This window comes from Urtica dioica, chromosome 3 (assembly GCF_054948205.1).
Source record: "Urtica dioica subsp. dioica isolate 48M chromosome 3, U.dioica_male_clone48M_v1_H2, whole genome shotgun sequence".
Taxonomy (NCBI): domain Eukaryota; kingdom Viridiplantae; phylum Streptophyta; class Magnoliopsida; order Rosales; family Urticaceae; genus Urtica; species Urtica dioica.
Genome location: NC_142758.1, coordinates 3,143,827 through 3,169,017, shown reverse-complemented (window position 1 = coordinate 3,169,017; position 25,191 = coordinate 3,143,827). Strand labels below are relative to the sequence as shown.

The following is a 25,191-nucleotide window of genomic DNA, read 5'->3' as shown; positions in this document are numbered from 1 at the left end:
TATGTCAACAAATCGTTAAACAAACTCAGATTTCTTAAAAATTAGAAAAAAAAATTCTTGACACAAACGAGACTACAGAAAAAAGAATTAGAATAAAAAGTAAAGAAAAAAAAGAAGAGGGTAAAAATTGATAAAAATAAAAATACTCTCTCATCTTTTTACTAGTATTTTGTGCATATTATAATTTTTGTGAAAAATGAAAAAAATGTTATGAGATGATAGTACTTGTGACAATTTCTCTTTAATATTTAGAGTAATTTTATCGGCGAAAATTACAGTGCATTAAAAGAGAGAGAGAGAGAGCTAGAAACTAATCAAATCCGGAAGAACAATTTTACTTGGAGTTTCTGGTCGAGCAACATCGATCATCAACGCATAATCACGATTCATATCATCACCAGTATATGAACCATGATTAGTTTCTTCGAAAATCTCCCATTTGTCTGTGACGATCGTCTTCAACTCGGACTTGTTAGAATCGCCAGTGACCCACTCTTTGTCATCATTCACCCCCAAGATAGCTGTTTCCCTTTCGTACTCATCATTGCCATTATCCGTGATTTCTTTCGGAACACCATTGATTATCCTCTCGAGCTCTCTCAAGTCCTCGTCCGGGATTCTCTCGATCCTAGGGTTTGACGAGGAACCAATGACACCCATTCCCCGGCAGAGGTCGAAGAAAAGAGAGAGGTTATCGCCTTGGTCCTGGGCTTTGCGAAGAATCCCAAGAGCCATTCGAGCATCTTCCTCGGCTTTTTTACCTTTCGGAGCAGCATAAACCCTAACCAGAGCCCGTGAGATGCCTCGGCAAATCCGACCGTAGACTTCGAACACCTCGGTCACCACGCATATCATGGCCTCGAAGATCAGCCCCGCCTTTGTCATGTTCTCGCTTTGAGGCTTAACCTAAAATTCATTGATCATGTGGAAACGAATATAAGAACTTAATCAATACATAATAGTACGAAAATCTATCAAATTATTTCTATTTATTTATTCATTGTAGCTTCATTGATCATGTGGAAACGAATAAGAACTTAATCAATACATCATAGTACGAAAATCTATCAGATTATTTCTATTTATTTATTCATTGTAGCTAGCTAGCAATCATCCATTGATGGAATTTTGAGAGGAAATAATATTAATAACACCGATAAGAGATTTTTATGTTTTCCATTGGAATAATAATTTGAAGAAACATGTAGTGATTCTATGTTTAGTTTCTATCTCATGTCACTGTAAACAATACATCAACCCAATGGCGTCAGTACCTGGAGAAGGAGATCGAGCAAGGATTGCCAGGCGACGAGCCAGCGAAGATCGTCGGGCGAGACATGGGTGGCGGCGGAGGAGATGAAGACAGAGCGCTTGTCGAGGTAAGCGAAGTAGGATCTGACAAAGGCGTTGAAACCCCAGGCGCGGGACGAGTGTGCGTCGGAGAAGGACGAGAGGTCGAAGGGAAGGCGTCCGATGCGGTGCGCCGCGGGAACGTTCTTGCAGCAGAACACGCCGTGGATGAGCATCAGGCCTTTTAGGGCCACGACCCAGCTGCGCGTGCGTTCCATGCGCGCCGTCAGAGACCAAACCAAGGGCTTCATGTACAGCGGCGAGGCTCGGGCCCATTGGTACACCCTCTGGAAGTTCTTGTAGTCCACCGAGGTCTCGTCGTGGCTTGTCGCCTTTATCACCACCGCCTCCAAATCGGGGTTCCGGTACGATCTCCGCCGAGCCAAACCCGCCAAATATATGCTGTTCTTGTCCTTCAGAACCCCAACTGCCCTCTTCCACACCTTCATCTTTCTCCTCCTCTTACCTTTGCCAATTTTCCCTTCATTATCTCTCTCTCTATCTAAATTACCCTTTTTCTCCTGTTATTTTTTTAACATTGTTTTTAATAATATTTTATCTGGTTTTTTTTTTTTGGTAATAATACTTTGTTTTTGGACTAATTATGTTTTAGCCCCCCAGAACTGCCTGCCGAATTCGATTGCTTCTTCATTTTGTTACATTTTTTAGGTGTCTTAATTAGTTTTTCTTCTCGTGAGTTTTGAGGTCAAATGTTTATTTGTTAACGAATGACTTAGGTCAAGGGCTAATTTTAGGAATGTTTTGAATAGCCGGATTAATAGAGAAATTTGACGTTAGTTATGGGGCAAAAAAGGTGATCCAATTGTATGTGTAGCCTGGAAACATGCAAGCCAATAGTTGGACGTGTTTGCCAGAAGACAGACAGATCATACTCTTTGCTGGCGTGTCTCATGTGTGAATACAAATATATAAGGCAGATATATCTGTTGAAAGATTAGTTATATGTAAATGATAACATATATATATTTTTTATAATGTCTATTGCCTGTGCATATATATTGTTGTTGTCGATTGTTAGACGTGCTTTCCATTTTAAAGTTATGCAGAGGGGGGTTGCAATGACGTGGCTTTATTTAACAATATGAGTTGCTTGTTTGTGTAACTAATACCTAAGCCGATTTTCAGTATTTGTTAGTTTTGTATTGTTGCAAATAAAATGCAATTAGTTTTTGTCCATTAGGAAAATAACAAACTTAAACATTTGATATTGCTAAATAGACAACGTTTGGTAAATCTTAAGTAAATAATCATTTTCAGACGTAAATCTTAGCTAAATAGCCAATTTCATGTACCAAATGTTGACTATTTACTTATGATTTACGTCTGAAAGTAACTATTTACCTAAGATTAATCAAACGTTGACTATTTAATAATGTCACACATTTAAGTTGGTTATTTTCTGATTAGTTTTCGTATGCTGGATAAAGTAAAACGTTTTCGCTTATCTTACTCTTGATTCATTATTGTTGAGTCACTTGACTTAACCTTGGTTTGATCGTTACAGCTTGGGTTAGTTGAGGCGATTAATTGTGAAATTAGAATCAATCGTAATAAAAATATTCCTTATCTCCATGTACAAAGAGAAGAAAGAAAAAGAAACCGAGTTTTCCTTAAAAAAAAAAAAAAAAAGATACTGAGTGAGAGAGAACATGAGAATGGTGATAATTATCAGGAAGTTTTTTTTTTTTTTTTTTTATATTTTTTTGTTCTTTAAGTATTGATCCTCGGACATTAGCGGTCAATGATTGATACACCATTCTTTTAGTGCACCAAATTTCTCAAGGGGAGTTTTGGAGATTAGGTATATTTTTCTGAACATTGTCACTCTTTGTGTTTGGTGTGATTGATTGTGATTGAACTTTGTATAGTAGAGGAAGAAAAGAGAAGAGAAGAGAGTATAAGGATATTCTTGTTGAACCAATCTTAACTGATAATATACTAAGTACAAACAAAATAAATACAAATTCATCAATCCTAACATAGGTGTACAACTCAGCATAACTTAATTGCACGTAGGCAATGCCAGCTCATCAGAATTTCGCTTGTGTACAACACTCCTAGCACACCCCTTCAAGCTAAAGGTAACACGTAAATTTTCTAAAGGTAAGAATTTTTTTTTATTTTATTTGACAAAACGTTCTAGATATAATATCCATATATTATTTTCATTCGAGTTATAAAGTAATTTGTCAAAAATTATAATCCGAAAAAACCAATGCGGGTTGGTTTGGTTTTACCTTTCAATCGGGTTGGTTTGGGTTTTAAAACTAAAAAATTAGTTATAGCGGTTTGGGTTTACAACACATACTAACCCAACCCGATTACACCCCTAACGTTAATACAGTGAAGAGGCAATAGACATAGACGTTAGTTTGTCGCATAGCTTTAAATTTGGGAATCGATAGTGTTTTGGTGAACATGTCTACAACTTCATCTTTAATGGGGATGTATCTGATCTCCAACACCTTTTCACGTACAACGTGAACATCTACTTCTACGTGCCTGCTTCTAGCATGAAACACACGATTAACTGCTAAAGAAATAGCCCCGACATTATCACACCATAACTCAGTTTCATAACAAAGCAAAGAGTGAGGTTTTGTTCTTGTTTTTTTTTTGTTGGGGGTCATCTTCATTTAACTGTTTGAGTTTAGAGTGAGCAGGGCGGGAATCACTGGGGTTGGTTGTTTGTCTCTATATTGGGTTGGGAAACACAGAGTTAGACTGAGAGTTTTTGAGAGTTTTTTTGTTTGTTTGTTATTTTATAGTTCTTGTGATGTCGGAACAAGATGAGTATGATGAAGAGGTGGCTACAACGACCTCTTTTATGGCAAGGAATTTACGTATTTTTGAAAAAAAATGATGTTGACATAGAGATAGGAGAACCATTGTTGTTGGCTGGGAAAATTTTGCGGCCTCGTCCGGTGGGGCCCAAGAAATTTCAAGAAATATTCTCCGGGGTCTGGAAGTGTACTAGGCCCTGGACTATAGCGGAGATAAAACTCGGTATTTTGCAAATCAAGTTCAAAGTTCCAGAAGATAGAGATAGGGTCCTTGGAGGAAGGCCTTGGACGATAAATAGCTCAATTCTTGCTAAAAATTTGGCCTACACTATTGACGATTGATGAAATCAAGTTCGACTCCACTCCGATTTGGGTGAAGCTACGTGGTCTACCGCCGGGCTCCTAAATCTGGGTAGTGCTAGAGAACTAGCTCCCATGATAAAAAAAATGTTGGATTCGTCGGCAATTCTGGGAGTGATATGAGATTGAGGATAGAGATTGATGTTCGGAAAGCTATTTTCCCGGGATTTTTCCTGGATAGGGGCGAGTTGAGTCCCTTTTGGATTCAATGCAAATACGAGTATGTCGGGATTTTTTTTGTCTCAAGTGCGGCTTATTGGGCCACGAAGTATAAGAATGTCGTAAGAATAAGTGGGCGATTGTTTCTGCGCCTCATTTGCCGGACGTTAACATGTACAGAGTCTGGATGCGTGCTGATTCTAACATCAAATATTGTTTTAATTGCATGGAGGCAGCTGTGGGGAAAGGAAAAAGAAAGCCTAATGGCGATCCAACACCTGGACGGGGAAAAATGGGGGCAGAGCGTCTTTGACCTCATCGGAAATGGCGGACTCGTTGAACAGCCTGGTTTGTTCGATGAACCAATGAGAAGAAAGAATTCGTACAACTTGGAAGAAACATCGAGTCTTGGCCAGGGCACTGGTTCGCCTAACGGTTAGAAGGAAAGAGTTGTGACATACACATGTTGTGTTTCAGAGGGATGTCGCACAAGTTCTGTCGAATTTCCGCGGTGTTTGTTAGTTACAGGAATGATAGGCTAGCGGAGACTACTCATACGAGAAAATCAGGGGAAGGAAAAACAATTCAAGAAGCTTTGAGGCTAGGTGCTCTAGTGGGCCTTTACGTCCAAAAAGCCCATCCAAATTTAGTGCAAGGAAAGGAAATAAGTCATGAGCTGAATTAGAGAGTCAAAAGTCAGTGGTCACGTTGCAAGATAAAAAGGGACTGGTTTCATAACCAAGCCCACAACGTAAGAGAAGGTGTGACAAGGAGGTGGGTAGCCTCACAAGCCCATGAAAAGCAAGCAAGCTGGCCCATGACAACAAAGAATGCTCAGTGGGAGCAGTCCATGAGAGAAATTAAATGCAGGTATAACTCATAAACTAGATGCCAACTTACAATTGTCCTTTGCTTAATGTGTTAGCTCCGGTGAAGAACAAAAATGGAGACAAGAGCAAGAAAGTTTTCAAACGTAGACAACGCATTGTGAAGAGGATTCGAAAGGCCTTAGAGGCAAAATTCAAAGATAGAGGAGTTAATTTGGTGATCAAAGATACAAGACCGAGGATGCGGGTCATCCCATGCCCTTACTCCCCCAATATTAATGAGAGGCCATGGTTCCTTGCTCTCTACCATCTTGAACTTAGGGAGGCCATGGTTCCTTAATGGCGATTTGAATCAAATAGCTTCTGGTGATGAAAAATTAGGGGTGTTCCGGCGTCGAGGAGAAATGGTGGCATTCTTCAAAACTTTTTTAATAAGTCTGGAGGAGTGGATTTGGGAGGTCAAGGAGGTAATTTTACCTGGTGTAACGGGCATCAAGCTGAAAGTAGGGTTCAAGAGAGACTTGATCGTGCCATTGCAAGCCCGGAGTGGCTTGTGAAATAAAAGTTGGCCGGTGTTGGAATTGATCTATGGTTAAGAAAAGATTTAACGCTTCGAGCAAGCGACGGAATTTAAAAATTTTCTTTAAAACAACTAAAACGATTTTACTAACCTAGACAAAGAGCAAGTACATATAAATTAAAACTATTAATGAGCATTATATGTTTACTAACCTTTGAAAAGCTTGAACTTTGAGAAGCCTTAGGAAGATTGAAACGTTCGTCTCCCCTTGCAGCACGTCTCTCTTCTTTCCTCGGGAACTCGAGCAACCACGAAAGTTTCTATCACAATAATCACTCGAGAAAGAGAGGAATTAGTGTGTGGACACTTTTAAACACAACGACTCAAGAACAAGTCTCAAAGGGGAAGAGCTAAAACACTAGGTCAAATGTGGACCTAGGTGCCAAAACAAAAACGAAAGAAAACTAGAGAGAGAGAGGGAGAGGGGCGGCCACCATAAGGTCTAGAGAGAGAAGCTCTCAATCTCTAACTTATGTGTGATGAATAGAATGAAGGGAATGAGAGCTCTATTTATAGGATAGGGTTTACCTTCAATAAGGTAGTTTCCTCTTCTATAGAATATCAAATATTCATGAGCAAAATATTGCCCTTATTTCCTTAGAGTCACACGGCCAAGCTTCCTTCTAGAAGCCTTGGATTTTGTTTCCTCTTTTGTTCTCCCTTAGCCTTGTTGTCCGAATTCCCTCTTTCCTCATGGAGGAAATTTGTTTCCTCTTTTTCTTTTGGCAAGTATCTTCATACATAAATGCACAAAATAATCTCTCTTTTTCTAGCTATGTTGGGCGGCCAAGTCATCTAGAGTGGGCTTCTAGATGCTTCTTCATTTGTTCATGACAACATAAGAAAAACCCATTAAGAATTTTTAAGTAAAATTCTATGAAATGAAATTAATCCACAAGGCCCAACAAACTTGTTATGGCCGAGTGATAATATGTCATCATATGACAATGTCAAAAAATTTATTGACATTCATTTCATCCTATGTCAAAAAAGACAAAAATACCCTTTTGACAATTTTCGTAAAACTTGTCTCGTTCTTGTTTTGACTTACCTTCTAGTTTAACTATTCCCACTCGATATGATTTGTGACAGTGACCTCATGGATCCAAATGAAAAAAGCTTTAGCTAAAAATACTTGGACTCAAAATTTCTCAAACCTTTTCCAAGTTTAGCTTAATGTCAATCGACTCCACTAAAGAGTTGACACTGAGAATCTCTCGGTTCAAATGAATTTATTTTCTACTAAAAAATTCAACTAAATTGTGATGAGTGGATCCACTGAATATTATCTATGTTTACCGTTCATGAATATCATTAGCTAGTCGGGATTTACAAAATTACCATTTTACCATTCTAGCTGTTATTTCCTCAACTCATTTGTTGCTTGTGAATAAGTTAGAAACAATGTATTGACGAGGAGTTAACAAGTCACATTGATTCATCCAAAAGAGTCATGACTCAATTTGGACACTGGCCAGTTCATTTATTTGTTGGGATTTTGACCTCGTCACTTCGTCCAGTCGAGCTCGTCACTTCGAGCAGTCGAGCTCGTCACTTTGTCAGTCGAGCTCGTCACTTCGAGCAGTCGAGCTCGTCACTTCGTCAGATCGACCTGGAATGACTTCGTCACTTCGTCCAAACGTCTTTGGATTCAGTTCGTCAGTTCGCCCAAACGTGTGGGTTAACTCTGTCAAAACCTCTATCTCTCGAAACAGAAAACGAAAAATAAAAGAAGGAACACAAGATTTATAGTGGTTCACTTTCAAAGAGAAAACTACGCCCACTTTGCCGCTGCAATACTATAAACCCAATTGGGAAAGTTTACAAGTACAAGTGTTTCTATTTTTGGGTACCAAAGGAATACAACACATAGCATCCTTTGTATATACTAAGGAATAGAGCAAAGTTACTATCCCTAACCGATGTGGGACCTTTTACAATTCCTTAGATTAGGCTCTACCACTAGTACTACTACCAACAATCTCCCACTTGGTGACTAATCTCATTACACGTCTCTTTCTTGCAGCGGCGACTCAGCTCATCAGAAGAGGAGTCCAACCGAGGTTGAGCACAACCTCAGTTTGTCATACGGCACAGACTTCGTAAATATGTCGGCGGGATTCTGACTCCCTGCGATCTTCTCAAGCACCAATATACCATCTTCCAATGCCGACCTGATGAAGTGGTATCTCAGCTGTATATGCTTCATCCTTGCATGATACACTGGGTTCTTAGCCAACTGAATGGCACTCTGGCTGTCACTGTACAGCGCACTCCCTCCATGGTCTTGATCCAGCTCGCCCAAGAAAGTCTGTAGCCATATCATCTCCTTCGTGGCCTCGGTGATGGCCACATACTCCGCCTCGCAGCTCGACAAGGCAACGATCTTCTGCAACCTCGACACCCAACTGATAGCCGTCCCTCCGAATGTGTAGACATAACCGGTCGTGCTCTTTCTGCTGTCGACGTCGCCCCCATTGTCAGCATCGACATAGCCTTGGAGTCCTAGTTCGGACTTCCTGAATACCAGCGCCGAGGTCGAGCTGCCTCTCAGATATCGGAGGATCCACTTCACAGCCTCCCAGTGCTCTCTCCCCGGGTTACTCATAAACCTGCTCACAACTCCCACTGCATGAGCAATGTCCGGCCTTGTGCACACCATTGCGTACATCAAGCTTCCGATGGCCGAAGCATAAGGGATCTTGTCCATGTACGCCAGCTCGTCCTCTGTCACTGGCGACTGTTGCTTGGACAATTTGAAGTGGCTGGCCAGCGGCGAGCTGACCGACCTCGCGTCCTCCATGTTGAAGCGTTGGAGCACCTTCTTCACGTACTCCTCCTGTGAGAGCTCGATGCTCTCTCTCGTCCTCTTGATCCTCATCCCGAGAATCTGCTTCGCGGCTCCTAGATCCTTCATCGCGAACTCTTCGGACAATCTCTTCTTCAGCTCGTCGATCTCGTGTAGGTTGACACCTGCGATCAGCATGTCGTCGACGTAGAGAATAAGAATCACATAGGAGTCTTCAAGTCTCTTGAAGTAGCAGCAGTGGTTGGCCTCACACCTGCCGAACTCAGCTCGCTTCATGAAGTTGTCGAACTTCTTGTACCACTGCCGCGGGGCTTGTTTCATCCCGTAGAGACTCTTCTGGAGCTTGCACACGAGCTCCTCTCTTCCTTTCACCTCGAAGCCTTCGGGCTGCCTCATGTAGATCTCTTCGTCGAGATCACCATGAAGAAACGCCGTCTTCACATCCATCTGTTGCAGATGCAGATTTTCTTTGACAACCAATCCCAGCACGGTTCTGATCGTCACGAGCTTGACGACCGTAAAGAAGATTTCTGTGAAATCGATTCCCTCCTTCAGCTGGAAACCTTTCACCACCAGCCTCGCCTTGAACCGTTGGCTTCCATTGCTCTCCTCATTTATCCGGTACACCCACTTGTTGTGCAGTGCTTTCTTCCCAGCTGGTAACTCTGCCAGCTCCCAAGTATGATTCGTGATCAATGAATCCATCTCGTCCTTCATGGCGAGCTTCCACTTGGTCGAGGCGTCGACCTCCATAGCCTCTTCATAGCATTCCGGCTCTCCTCTGTCGGTAAGGAGAATGTAGTTGAGAGACGGAGAAAACTTGTGTACCGGTTTTCTGACTCTTGTCGATCTCCGCAGCTCGGTGATCGGAGTCCGTTGATTCACCTCGAGCTCGGTGTTCTCATCAGCTTCTTCTTCAATATCGTGACCGTCATCAGCTCGGCCTGATCTCACCTCGGTCATCGAAGTGTCTTCTTCGATCTCGTGACCGCCATCAGCTCGGCCTGATCTCACCTCGGTCATTGAAGTGTCTTCTTCTTCCAGCTCGGTCGTCGAGAAGTCTTTCAGGTCGATCATTGACTTCTCGCCCTCAGGAGCTTTCTTGGTCGAGCTCCCCTTCTGCTCGTCCCCGTACGTCGTCTGTTCATTGAAGACAACATTCCTGCTTCGGACTATCTTTCTCGCATGGGCATCCCAGAAACGATAGCCGAGCTTAGTGTCACCATAACCAATGAAATAACACTTTTTAGATTTCGGGTCGAGCTTAATTCGAACAGATTCATCAATATGAACATATGACAAACAACCAAACACTTTCAGATAAGAAAGGTTTACCTTCTTCCCATTCCACGCTTCTTCTGGAATTCTGACGTTCAAAGGAACGCTCGGTCCTCGGTTTATCAAGAAGGCTGCCATGTTGATTGCATCGGCCCAAAATGTCTTGGGCAGGCCAGAGTGAATTCGCATACTCCGAGCTTGTTCATTCAGCGTGCGATTCATTCGCTCCGCTACTCCGTTCTGTTGGGGAGTCCTCGGGATCGTTCTCATCATCTTTATCCCGTTCTCAGTACAATAACGCTTGAAGTCGGAGTCGACGTACTCCCCTCCGTTGTCGGACTTCAAGCACTTCACTTTCGAGCTCGTCTCCAGCTCGACCATCGCCTTCCACATTTTGAAGGTAGCGAACACGTTAGATTTATTCTTCAGGAAATAAACCCATACCTTCCTTGTGGAATCGTCTATGAACATCACGTAGTAGCGAGATCCTCCAAGTGAAGGGACTGGAGCTGGTCCCCATACGTCGGTATGTAATAGCTCGAGTTTCTCCGCCTTCAGCTCTCTGTTCGCATTCGAGAAGCTAACTCGCTTCTGCTTCCCGAGAATGCAGCTCTCGCATTGGTGATGTTCCACCGTCTTCAGCTCCGGGATTATGCCGTCTTTTACCAGCATCTTCATTCCCTTCTCGCTCATGTGCCCGAGCCTGCGATGCCACAGCTTGGTCTTCGCGGTGTTGTCGACTACGGCCACCATGTCTCTGCAGCTCGACGTCATGTAGAGCGTGCCTGTCTTCTGTCCGCGAGCTACCACCATAGCTCCCTTTGAGACCTTCCACGAGTTATTCCCGAACGTCGTGGTGTAACCTTCATCGTCGAGCTGACCTATCGAGATTAGGTTCCTTATCAACTTCGGCACGTGTCTAACCTTGTTGATTTTCCAGACTTGCCCGTTTCCCATCTTCAGCCTGACGTCGCCGACACCAACAATGTCTAAAGGCTCGCCATCAGCCACGTAGACATTCCCGTGATTTCCTGCGACATAATTCTCTAGAATGTCGCTGTCAGGGGTGGTGTGAAAAGACGCTCCTGAGTCGAGCACCCAAGAGTCAGTCGAGCTGTCCACCGTTAGCAGTAACGTATCTGCTAACTCTTCAGTGACGGCGTGGGCACCTCCTTTCTCCTTGGCGGGCTTCTTGCAGTACTTCCTGATGTGGCTGGACTCGCCATAGTTCCAGCACGCAAAAGGTCGCCCCATCCTAGATTGACTTCGCCCACTCCGTGACTTCGACCTGTCCTTCCCTCGGTTCTGATTCCGGCTGTGGTTTCTTCTTCTGTTCTCCACGTTCAAGGCCGAACTCATCAAGGCCTCGCCAGAATCAATTCATCGCACCTCTTCGGCGAGGATGCGATCTCGTACGTCGTTGAACTTTAACTTCGCACTTCCAACCAAGTTGCTGACCGCGGCCCTCATCGGCTCCCAGCTATTCGGCAAGGACGCGAGCAGAATCAGAGCTCGCACTTTGTCGGCAAACTCGATCTCAACCGATGACAGTTGGTTGACGATCGTGTTGAACTCGTTCACGTGAGTGGCTACCCCGGCTCCTTCATCCATCTTTAAGTGGAAAAGCCTCTTCATCAGAAACATCTTGTTGTTCGCCGAGGGTTTCTCGTACATGTCCGTCAAGACCTTCATCATTCCCGTCGTGGTCTTCTCCTTCGCCACGTTGTGAGCCACGTTCTTCGGCAGTGTCAGTCGAATAACTCCCAGAACCTGCCTGTCGAGGAGATTCCATTCTGCCTCGTCCATCTTTTCTGGTTTCTCGCTCAGCGGTTGATGAAGCTTTCTTCCGTACAGATAATCCTCGATCTGCATTCTCCAGAATGCATAGTCCGACCCGTCGAACTTCCCGATGCCGTGCACCGTGCCTTCTTCGCCTCCCATCGTTTTTCTACTTCGCTTCTTCTCCACAGGCCGCACTCCGTTTCGATTAAGAAACTGCAAACCTAGAAGCTCTGATACCAGTTGTTGGGATTTTGACCTCGTCACTTCGTCCAGTCGAGCTCGTCACTTCGAGCAGTCAAGATCGTCACTTCGTCAGTCGAGCTCGTCACTTCGAGCAGTCGAGCTCGTCACTTCGTCAGATCAACCCGGAATGACTTCGTCACTTCGTCCAAACATCTTTGGATTCAGTTCGTCAGTTCGCCCAAACATGTTGGGTTAACTCTGTCAAAACCTCTCTCTCTCGAAACAGAAAACGAAAAATAAAAGAAGGAACACAAGATTTATAGTGGTTCACTTTCAAAGAGAAAGCTACGTCCACTTTGCCGCTGCAATACTATAAACCCAATTGGGAAAGTTTACAAGTACAAGTGTTTCTATTTTTGGGTACCAAAGGAATACAACACATAGCATCCTTTGTATATACTAAGGAATAGAGCAAAGTTACTATCCCTAACCGATGTGGGACCTTTTACAATTCCTTAGATTAGGCTCCACCACTAGTACTACTATCAATATTATTCACATTCCAAGGAACAAAACATGAGGTGATATACATTGCATTTCAGCAATCTTGTACATGAATTCCATATCTATGAGAACTTCACAAAGTTACTCATGACATCTTCATAACTTAGTACTTCACCAATAGGTCCTGTTAAGAATCACATAGTGAATCTGAACTCTGACTTTCTCAAATGAGAATACGTAAGCTATGAATGGCATGTCTCATTTCAGGATTGAGGTAAGCATGATGCAATTCATACGTAGTGACCTCAAGACATAAGAGGTTAAATGGTTTGTTCTTATCTTGTCTCTAGAAGTACATTGGTCAATTCAGTACCTTCGGAAGATACCTAGAAGAACTATAGAGTCTTCAACTCTCAATGTCCCATAACCAGACATCATAGATTCTCCTAAAAATCGTACTGAGATCAATAGTCTTTTGATCCTTAGATTGCGAATATATTGTTTTAAGCAAACCACGAAGAGTTTGTTCATGCAAATCTACATTTGTCTCTTCATATGTTGTTAGGTTTGTTTATGGACTAAAGACTAAGGTTTTATCATAAAGCTTCAGATAAGGAAGAATGAATGAACGTTTCAACTTTTATTAATAAATAAGCAATTACAAGCAAGAGTCTTCGTGAGACTTTATTACATCAAATGTACATAAGTAAAGACTACAACTATTCTTGTGGGCACCATTGACAACAAACTCCCACTTGACTCAAAGAAGATGTGTGTAGTCCTTCATGCCTAATCCCTCCCGATGCTGGTCGAAGACCTTGTTCGCTAGGGCCTTGGTGAATGGATCTGCCAGGTTGTCCACCGTTGAGATCTTCTTCACCTCCACGTCTCCGCGCTGCACGATCTCTCGAATCAAATGGTATTTCCTCTCAATATGTTTGGAGCGCTTATGGCTTTGAGGTTCCTTTGAGTTAGCGACGGCCCCACTATTATCACAATAAAGGGTCATGGGCTCATCGACGTTTGGAACGACTTCCAAATACTTAAGGAATTTTCTAAGTCATACAGCCTCTTTGGATGCTTCACAAGTAGCCATATATTCTGCTTCCATTGTGGAGTCAGCAATGCAAGATTTCTTAATACTCATCCATAAAACAGCTCCACCACTAAGGATGAACACAGATCCCGAAGTGGATTTCCTGGAATACTTATCCGCTTGAAAATCGGAGTCGGTATATCCCGTCATAGTCAGGTCAGTACCTGAATATGTAAGTATCAAGTTCCTAGTTCTTCGAAGATACTTGAGAACATGCTTAACAATAATCCAATGCTCGGGTCTAGGGTTGGATTGAAAACGGCTAACTATGCCAACTGCGAAGCAGATATCAGGTCTAGTGCAAAGCATATCATACATGAGACTTCCTACGGCTGAGGCGTCAGGAATTTTCCTCATATCTATAATCTCTTGTGCTGTCTTGGGAGGCTGGTCCTTAGAGAGTGAGACTCCATGCCTAAAGGATGTTTGGACCTTCTTGGAGTCTTGCATCGAGAAACGATCCATCACCTTATCAATATAAGATGCTTGAGAGAGGACAAAGTCCGATTTTTCCTATCTCAAAAGATTTTGATCCCCAGAATGTACGCGGCTTCTCCTAGATCCTTCATATCGAATTGCTTTGCCAGCCAGACCTTAACCTCAGATAATTTACCCACATCATTACCTATGAGTAATTATCATCGACATATAGTACCAGAAACACAACTTTACATTCGTGCATTAATTTGTAAACACATGGCTCATCTATTGACTGCTCAAAGTCAAAGCTCTTCATAGTTTCATCAAATCTAATATTCTATGACCTAGATGCTTGCTTTAATCCATAAATTGACTTAAGCAACTCACAAACCTTCATCTCTTGACCTTCTTCCACGAAACCGTCTGGTTGAGCCATGTAAATACGCTCGTCAAGATTGTCATTCAGGAAGGCAGTCTTGACATCCATTTGCCAAATCTCATAGTCGAGAGTTATAGCTATGGATAGAAGTATGTGGATGGATTTAAGCATCGCGACTGGCGAAAAGGTTTCTTCATAGTCAATCCCTTTTTGTTGGGTATAACCTTTATCCACAAGTCGTGCTTTGAATGTCTTGACGTTCCCATCCGGACCCCTTTTCTTCTTGTATATCCACTTACACCCTACGGGTTTATTCCTTCAGGAAAGTCTACAAGTTTCCAGACTTTGTTGACATACATCGAGTGCATTTCAACTTTCATGGCGTCAAGCCAAAGGTTTGATTCAAAACAAGCCATTGCTTGGCTATAGGAAACAGGGTCATCCATGTCAGAGACGGCTACGAGAGTGTCTCCATAAGACACGTACCTGTTAGGCTTTTGAGTAGCCCTCCCACTACGTCGAAGCACTACTTGACGAGATTCTGATGAGTTAGGTTGTGTTTCAGTTGTGGTAAGAACAGTTCTTACAAACGTCGCACACAGACAAAACGAAAATTTGAAACTGAAAAAAGAAAACACTCTCAGACAACGCAACACGAAACAAAAGGAGGCTCAGTCTTGTCGTCGATCGCCGCCAAATTTGTGCTTATTTTGCACTCAGTCTTGTCGAAACTAGTTTCGTCGATTGTCGCCGGTGTTTGAGTGTTCTCTTTCGCTGGACTTCGAACGTCGAAACTTGCCAGGAGTCGTCCGTTTCGCTCGATTTTTGCCAAATCTCTTCGAAATGTGATGAGTTTTGTTCATTTGAATGAACGAAAAAATTCGGTCGTTTTTTGCTTGAACGACATGTCGTTTCGTCTGTATTCGAACGACAAAATATGAAAAAACGATATATTAGGTTTTGCCGGCTGTCTTTGGTCTGGAAGCGGGATTAATTTAACGACATATAATTTTGTCAAGTAATTTAACGACATATAGTTTTTTTGTTTAATTAATTTTATGTCGTTATATAATTTTGTTAATTAATTTAATGACATGTAATTAATTTTGGCCTTTTTGGTTTAATTTCAAAGCATTTAATGACATATAATTTTGTCAATTAATTTAAAATTTGTTAACCCAATCTTAACAGTAAATTTTTTAAAACGTACAATTAATTTTCAGGTTCTTATCCAATAAATAAAATAGTTAGCATTAACGGTAAATGTTATTAATTGTCATAATAAATATAATTAACCTTCAGATATAAGAATCCTCCACTACAAGAAGAAGACGTAGTGAGAAGTTCCGGAGTAGTATATGTTTTTGGCAACGAACTCGTCACTGCCGTAACGGAAGTTGGAGTTTATTAACCAAATAAAACGATAGTGAATCATATTAACCACTAACCTTATTGAATCATTGGCTAACATTTGAAATTAACATCACGAAGCATAATGAATACCTCGTTTAGCTCATTTCTTATCTTAAAAATGTTGCAATAGTGGAAATTAGAGTTAGTTAACCACGTAATTTGACGGTTAATAAGCTTAAAGATTAATTCAATACCCCTCCCCCACGCGAAAAATATCATCGGCGACCTTAAAAATTTGCATTCATTAGATTGTGCTCCTTTTGGTATGTTTTTTTTTTTTTTGCAAATCGTTAGTTAAGTCTGACACATGGTTGTCACAGACTTTTAAATAAGGATAAACTCGTAATTTTACCACCGTGTGAAGACTCTTTTTAACACATCTCTCTCTGGAAAAAAAAAATTAAACAAGATTAATAATATAAAAACATGAATAATGGATAAACACACAAAGAAACACGAGCACATACACATATGGTTATATACCCACAAATACACACGCATATATATATATATATATATATATATATATATATATATATATATCACATATATTTGTTGTGAAAATGGGATGCTTGACATTTACCCCACTTACATGTCATTTTCCATGGAACGAGTTGTCATTCTCTCCATGTAATATTTTACTATTTACCCATACAAGAATGTGTATAAATGGAGATCGCTCCTCATGAAGAGAGATCATCCACCGGAAGAGAAATTGAAATAAAATATAATATATATATATATATATATCTCTCTATTATTTTCTCCACCAATACTACAAATATTGGATTATACAACCCATTTTCTACAACGCTTATGACAAGCGTTGTAGAAACTAGTGATTCTACAACGCTTATGACAAGCGTTGTAGAAACTTGGTGTTTCTACAACGCTTATGGATAGGCGTTGTAGAAACTTGGTGTTCTACAACGCATATGGTTAAGCGTTGTAGAAACTTGGAGATTCTACAACACATATAGTTAAGCGTTGTAGAAACTTGGTGTTTCAGATTTCCCACAACGCTTTAAAAATCCGTTGTAGAATCCACGCCGCGGCGTCATGTGTTTTATGCCGCGGCGAGAACTTACTACAACGCACAGTGAAAGCGTTGTAGAAAAATGTAATCCGCCGCGGCGAAATTCATACCTCGCCGCGGCGGGTGGTTTCTACAACACTAAACAAAAGCGTTGTAGAAACTCGTCGCCGCGGCGAGGTATATATCTCGCCGCGGCTAGAAATATTCTCCGCCGCGGCGAGGTGGATACCGTGGCCAAGCAGTTTTTTAAGAAACTGTCTCGCCGCGGCGAGATGTTCCTACAATGGTTATAATATCCGTTGTAGGAACATCTCGCCCCTGCCCCGCCTCCACCTCGCCCAGCCCCGCCTCCACATCGCCCAGCCCCGCCTCCACCTCGCCCCTGCCCCGCCTCCACCTCGCCTCTCACTCGCCATGTCCTCGCCCAGCCCCGCCTCCACCTCGCCCAGCCTGGCCTCCACCTCGCCCCCTACCCCCGCCTCCACATCGCCCAGCCCGGCCTCAGCTCGCCCAGCCCCGCCTCCACCTCGCCTCTCGCTTGCCACGTCCTCGCCCAGCCCCGCCTCCACCTCGCCCAGCCCCGCCTCCACCTCGCCCCTGCCCCCGCCTCCACCTCGCCCAGCCCCGCCTCCACCTCGCCCATGCCCTGCCTCCACCTTGCCCCTTCCCCGGCCTCCACCTCGCCCAGCCCCGCCTCCACCTCGCCCCTGCCCCCGCCTCCACCTCGCCTTTCGCTCGCCACGTCCTCGCCTTCAGCGGGCATGTTATTTCCCAACTTGTTTTGAATTTAATTTGATTTATGTTATTATTTAGTTAGAATTTGGTATTTAATATTCTCCGTCGCGGCGAGGTGGATACCGTGTCCAAGCAGTTTTTTAAGAAACTGTCTCGCCGCAGCGAGTGAGGAATCTCGCGCCGCGGTGAGACGTTCCTACAACGGTTATAATATCCGTTGTAGGAACACCTCGCCGCGGCGAAGACATATTGTCGCCGTAGCTAGGTTTTTTAGGTTTTCACTATAAAATGCCGTTTTCAGTTTTTTTTTTCTCATTTTTTCCAATACCCACACACGAGACAACCATTTTCGGCCGCATCTCTCTAGTTTTTTTCTTCCAAAATCCCTCGCCACGTCCTCGCCGCCCCAAAATCTCGCCGTCGCCTTGTCTTCGCCGCCAACTCTCTCTCGCCTTGTCCTCGCCGCCATTTTTCTCTCGCCGAGTCCTCGCCGTGCTTCCTCTCGCGCCTCTCTCTCTCTCTCTCTCTTGCCGCCTCATTGTAAGGTATGATTTTAAAAGTTTTTTAAGGTAGTTATTGATTTAATTTCGTGTTGTTGATATGGATTTCTTGTTGTTTACCCGAATTGCATATAGTTTGATTTTTTTAATTCACAAATTTAGGGTTTTGTTTGATTTTCTCTTTTTAGAACAAGAAATTAGGGTTTAGGTTAGTGGAATTTGAATGAGTGAATTTAGGTTAGTGGAATTTGAATGAGTGAATTTAGTGAAATTAGGGTTTTGTTGATATGAATGAATTTGAATGAGAATTTGAGTTAAATTGAAATGTCCGGATTGTGTTTGACATATTGTTACATAGGTTAGTGGTTAAAATGGTTATGTATATTAATGTTGAGATTGAATTGTTTATGAATTTGTGATTGATCGAATTGTTCATGAATTTGTGATTGGTCGAATTGTTTATGAATTATTTGTGATTGTTGGAATTGTTTTAATTTGTCATGTTTAAATATATATTGTTGGAATTGATATATAATTTATTATATGTTAATTGTAGAATTGTTTATGATTATGTTTTGTAGGAGCTTAAAAATGCGTCGAACTAAAAACACGGCGGGCTCCAAGGCTCCGAGCTCTTCCAGAGGTCAGAGTAAAGGAAAAAGCAAGCGACCTCATCAACAGTCTCCCGAAGAGGAATACAACTCGAGTATCTTTACTAGCAAGGTCACGGAGGAACGCTACGACAAAATCTTGCCGCGTAACATTATCCATGAGAGATGATTCAATGTAAGCAATACGTCGGATATAGGAAAGCGAATCCGCAACAGCATAGTTGGTCATGATTGGGGGAGGTACTGTGCTGTACCCGAGTTCGATTCGAACGTCAACTTCGTGTACGAATTCTACGCAAACTTGCCGGACTCCCAAGGTGATGTTGTGACGGTCCGTGGGAAACCGGTCGATATGAGTGTCGAAGCTATCAACGATCTTCTTGGGACCCCAGATGTGCCTTTCGAGAACGAGGGCTATCGAGAATGGCTAAGAAGTTGTAGCCATCAGGAGATGTCGCAGGTGTTGTGCATTCCGGGAGAGGATTGGGTCACTGAAAAAGGAAAAAGGGTACTCAAGCGTGACCAACTCACCAGGATCGCTAAAGCGTGGATTTACTTTGTTTGCGCTCGTCTCTATCCGATCAAGCATTTCACCACTCTCGACGAGGATCGTATCCAGGTGTTGTTCTGCATTGTTAAAGGCCTTTCCATTAACGTCGGTCGATTCATCTATACTTGGATGAAAAAACTCGACTATACTAATGAACGACACGGTTTTCCATATCCGTCGATCATTACCGGCCTTTGTACAAATACGGGGGTACCACGCTCGAAAAGGGATACGATCAACAGTCCAATGGGGCCTATTACAGATTCCATTATCGAGCGGTACAAGATTAGGGAGGATCCACAAGCGGAGGAAGCGGAGGAAGAGGGGGAAGCGGAGCCCCTATTGCGCTTACCAGCACCTCCGGTAATCGACCCTGCCACCATCGACTACATTGCTCATTGCTCCAACTATCTCGTCGGGGGGTTCCAACACACGCAACAGTACATGCACCAACAAGCGGAGTATGGCGCCTCTCACATCAATCAATTGAACGATCTCTACTCTCGGTGGGACATCAACCAAGAGAATCAGGTGTTATTTCCTCCATATCCTCAGTACTCCGACTATCCGTACGCACCACCACAGTGGCCACCGCATATGGCACCTCCTCAATATCCAGCGAACCCACCACCACCACCACCGAATGACGAGTAAATTTCAAGAACCAATAACACCAACTCTTCCATATAAATTTCAAACTCTTTTTAAATTTAAGTTTCAGTTTAAGACTCGCTTGGTTTGTTTATGTTTATGACTAGATTACTGTGTTTTATTTGTGTGTTTGAGACTTCAGTCTTTGTTTGAGACTCGTTTGGTGTGTTTTATTTCATATATGTTTGAAACTTGATGTTATATGTTTGAGACTAGTTTGATTTGTTTTATTGATTGTAGAAATTTTAATTGAATGATCATTTTTAGTTGGAGAACAGGTTAAATATTGGAAAAAAAAAGTGAATGATTAGGTGGTAGAGTGCTTCTTCGCCGCGGCTAGGTACCTTTCTCACCGCGGCGTGACTATTCTCGCCGCGGCACCGTATAGTCCTCGCCGCGGCGAGTGCTCTACGCCGCGGCTAAAATATTACTTCGCCGCGGCGAGATTTTGATTTTTTTAATACCGAGAGTCCGTGTTTTTTAAGAACTTATCTCGCCGCGGCGAGGTGATATTCCCGCCGCGGCGAACTACCCTCGCCACGGCATGGAATATACGTTGCCGCGGCGAGGTTTCTACAACGCTTGTTTAAGCGTTGTAGAAAGGTTCTCGCCGCGGCATGATTTGTATACTCCCGCGGCGAGATTTTGATTTTTTTAATACCGAGAGTCTGTGTTTTTTAAGAATTTGTCTCGCCGCGGCGAGGTGATATTCCCGCCGCGGCGAACTACCCTCGCCGCGGCATGGAATATACGTTGCCGCGGCGAGGTTTCTACAACGCTTGTTTAAGCGTTGTAAAAAAGTTCTCGCCGCGGCAGGATTTGTATACTGCCGCGGCGAAATTTTGATTTTTTTTAATACCGAGAGTCTGTGTTTTTTAAGAACTTGTCTCGCCGCGGCGATGTGATATTCCCGCCGCGGCGAACTACCCTCGCCGCGGCATGGAATATACGTTGCCGCGGCGAGGTTTCTACAATGCTTGTTTAAGCGTTGTAGAAAGGTTCTCGCCGCGGCAGGATTTGTATACTGCCGCGGTGAGATTATCCTGCCGCGGCGAGAGTTGTACTCAGCCGCGGCGATGTCGGAGAAATGTAATTTTAATGTAAATGACATTGTATAGAGAAATTTTGAATGAAAAATAACGTTGTCCACAGGAGAATAACATAAAATCCAAAATGAAAATACATTATCTAAATGTTCAATATCAAACAAAAATAGGATCTATATCCTTACGAAGTAGATGTGAAACATCGTCATCATCAAAATCATCCATCTCTTGATCAATTGGCGGTAATCCTGATGTGAACGGAGGAATGCTAGACATGTCTTCGTCTTCTTCTTCGTTACCGTTTCTCGTTTTCATATGAACCACTAACGATAACTCAGGATTTGCTGGATCCGAAACATAAAACACTTGACTTGCTTGCGAAGCCAAAATAAATGAATCATTCTCGTAGCCAATCCGTCTAAAGTCGACAATTGTAACTCCTTCATTATCAACTTTAACGTGATTATTGTCTGCCCATTTGCACTTGAATAATGCGACTCGCAACCCGCAATAATCAAGTTCCCAAATATCTTCAATGTATCCGTAATACTTCATAAAAGCATGTTTTGGATTCTTATCTTTTGCCGACGAAACATGTAAAGCTTCGGCAAACAATGTAACACCACTATTTTGTACGGGATGCTTGTTGTCTCGTTCTCTTGTGTAAAATGTAAAACCATTAACAGACCAAGCAGTGTACCTTGTAACCATTGAGGAAGGCCCGCCAGATAGTTTACTCAACGTAGATGAAAGTCCTGCCTCTTTAAATAAGCGTTTTCCAAGCCAGTTTTGAAACAAACGGTTGTGCTCTTCTTGCAACCATTTTTCATTTCTACCCTTCTTTGGATTATTCACTCTCAACTCATTCAAATGAATATCCACAAATGGCATGACCTCGGAAACGTTGTGTAGCACATGGAGACTTGCTTGCTCCCATTCTTTTCGGTTGACGATCGAATAAGTACCTATAATGAAACAAATACTTAAAAATAATGTTCATATATAATTTAAATAAACAAATAAAGTGTTAAAAAAATACCTGTAGATAGAGCTTTTGAATCAAAATTGTTATTCTTGGGTAACCCAATTTCGTCTATTTTAGCTAAATACTCAGAACAAAACTCAACCGACTCTTCTGCTATGTAATTTTCAACTATGCTTCCTTCCAGCCTATTGTAGTTCTTCACGTAGCTTTTCAACACTTTCATATAACGTTCGATTGGATACATCCACCGTAAAAACACGGGCCCTCCTAATTTCACTTCACGTACCAAGTGGATGGTTAAGTGGATCATTATGTCGAAAAACGAAGGTGGAAAGATCTTTTCGAGCAAGCACAGAGTTTTCACCAATTCTGACTGCATTAAATCCAATCGAGTTGGATCGATGACCTTCGAGAAAATCGAGTTAAAGAATATACACATCTTTGATATTGCAAACCTCACATCTTTTGGCACAATTCCTCGCAAAGCAAGAGGCAACATTTGTTGTAGCAGCACATGACAGTCGTGCGTCTTCATTCCAATAAGTCTCAAATCTTTCAAAGACACGAACCTCTTATAGTTTGACGAATGACCTGCGGGGACTTTAATAGAAGCAAACCAGTTACACAATTTCTTTTTCTCCTTTCGATCTAGAGTGTACGTTGCCGGTGGTAATTTTGTTTTTTCCCACCCCCCTCCTCGGGATGCAAAATGCTTCTTATATTCATCTCTTTGAGATCCAATCGAGATTTTATTCCGTCTTTCGATTTATTTGGATCATCAAGAAGTGTACCAATAAACGATTCGCAAACATTTTTCTCGATGTGCATAACATCCAGACAATGCCGGACGTAGTGCGTCTTCCAATAAGGAAGGTCGTAGAAAATCGATTTCTTCTTCCAAGGATTCTCTTTGAACGATTCTTTAGTACTAGCACTCCGCTTTCTTTTCCCAAGCACTTCATTGACGTCTTTAACCATCTCATAGACATCTTCACCGAACAAAATTCTAGGAGGGGGTCGTTCTTCTGAATTTCCATCAAATGCTTGTTTCAATCTTCTATACGAGTGATCTCTTGGTAAGAATCTTCTATGACCCAGAAAAACAGTTTTCTTACCATGCTTCAAACGGATGGAAGATGTGTCTTTCATGCAAATCGGACAACCAATCGAGCATTTCACAGAGTATCCTGACAAGTTTCCATAGGCCGGAAAATCGTTAATAGTCCACATTAACATTGCCCTTAAGTTGAACGAATCTCCACGGTAAGCGTCTTTAACTTCCATCCCTTTCTCCCATAACATCTTCAAATCATCGACCAACGGTGCCAAATAGACATCAATATCATTTCCTGGTTGATTCGGTCCTGAAATCAAAAGCGTTAACATCAAGAACTTTCTCTTCATACATAGCTTTGGAGGGAGATTGTAGTTCACAAGTATAACCGGCCAAACACTGTATTTACTGCTCATCATGCTGAACGGGTTCATTCCATCAGAAGCTAGACCAAGGCGCAAATTTCGAGTATCAACACTGAAATCCTTATACTCTAAATCGAATGATTTCCACTGTGCAGCATCAGCAGGATGTCTCAACATACCATCATCGATACGCTTTTCGGAGTGCCAAACCATGTTCTTCGCGTGTTTGACACTATTAAACATTCGACGAAAGCGCGGCATTGGAGGAATGTACCATAACGACTGAAATATATTTAACGAAAATCAGTAATAAATAATGAAATATGAGCTACATGTATTTCCTAATCAAGTGATGAAAATGTACGTACCTTAACTAGAACTCCTTTAACCCCGTTACATGGAATTTTACCCTTCTTCCACCGTGACTCTTTGCACGTCGGACATTCATCTAGATCTTCAAACTCGTGTCTATATAAAACACAATCATTTGGGCACGCATGGAATTTCTCGTACTTCATGCCTAATGTACCCAAAGTCTTCTTTGCTTCATACATACTTAAATGTATTTTATTGTCTTTCGGAAATGCTTCTTTCAGTGTTTCCAACAATAGAGTAAAACTAGTGTTTGTCCAACCACCCGACGCCTTCAAATGAAATAATGTAACTAAAAATGACAACTTCGAATAGCTTGTACACCCTTCATATAATGGTGTCTCCGCATCATTCATCATTGACTCAAACAATTCCGGTCGCTCAACAAAATCGTCCTCCAAATCATTCATCATTGCGCACATATCATCAATATCATCTTCAACATCATCCTCATTTGCCGTAGAACGAAAAACCTCACCATGGTAGAACCATCTTTGATACGAGGTCATTATTCCATATGCAAACAAATGGATCCGAACGACATCAATCGAAAAATGTCTATGATTTCCACATTTAATACAATGACAACGAATAGATTTCACATCTACCATGTTCTCTCTAGCAAAATCACAAAACTCATCTACACCTTTCCGATATATCTCATTCAATCTATTCTCCCACATCCACTTTCTCATCTTCATAGAAAAACCCTAATTATACAAAAAATTGCCCATTCTAATTAGTAAACTATCAAGAGAACAACAATTAGAACAAGTTAAAGAAGAACTTACAAGATTTGAATGTGTAGATGAGGCTAGTAAACGAGGACGCTCTAGAATGAGTAGGAAAGGTACTGTAAATATTTTTTCGAGTGAGGTTATGAGAGAGAGTTCAAAGTGAAAAAGACGAGAAATGAGAATTTATATCACCAGTCTCGTGTCACATTCTACAACGCTTTCATAAGCGTTGTACAATGTCCTCGCCGCGGCAAAAATATGTGTTCGCCGCGGCGACAAAATCACGCTGCAGCGAGGTACAAATCTCGCCGCGGCAGGAGTCCTGCGCCGCGGCGGGAACACGTCGTCGCCGCGGCGAAAATCTTACCGAGAGCACCATGTTCCAGACATATAGTCTCGCCGCGGCATCATACATTTTACGCCGCGGCGAATGTATTCCTCGCCGCGGCGACAATTCTCTTTCGCCGCGGCGAGGATTCTACAACGCTTGTTTAAGCGTTGTAGAAAGGTGTCGCCGAGGCGAAAATTGTATACTGCCGCGGCGAGGACATCTAGGGTTACCTCGCTGCGGCGATGGCACATTTTCGCTGCGGCGAGAATTTTCT

At 42.4% G+C, this 25,191-nt stretch overlaps 1 protein-coding gene across 1 annotated transcript; it reads right to left on the bottom strand.

Annotated features, from left to right (window-relative positions):
- Window positions 1–190: 190 nt before the first annotated feature.
- Window positions 191–1,799, bottom strand: LOC149402080 (putative clathrin assembly protein At1g25240). Its single transcript, XM_089610102.1, has 2 exons — window positions 1,275–1,799; window positions 191–906 (listed from the first exon to the last, which is right to left on the bottom strand). The coding sequence occupies exons 1-2, from the start codon at window positions 1,797–1,799 to the stop codon at window positions 304–306; spliced, it is 1,128 nt and encodes a 375-aa protein (XP_089466228.1). The 3' UTR covers window positions 191–303.
- Window positions 1,800–25,191: the final 23,392 nt, after the last annotated feature.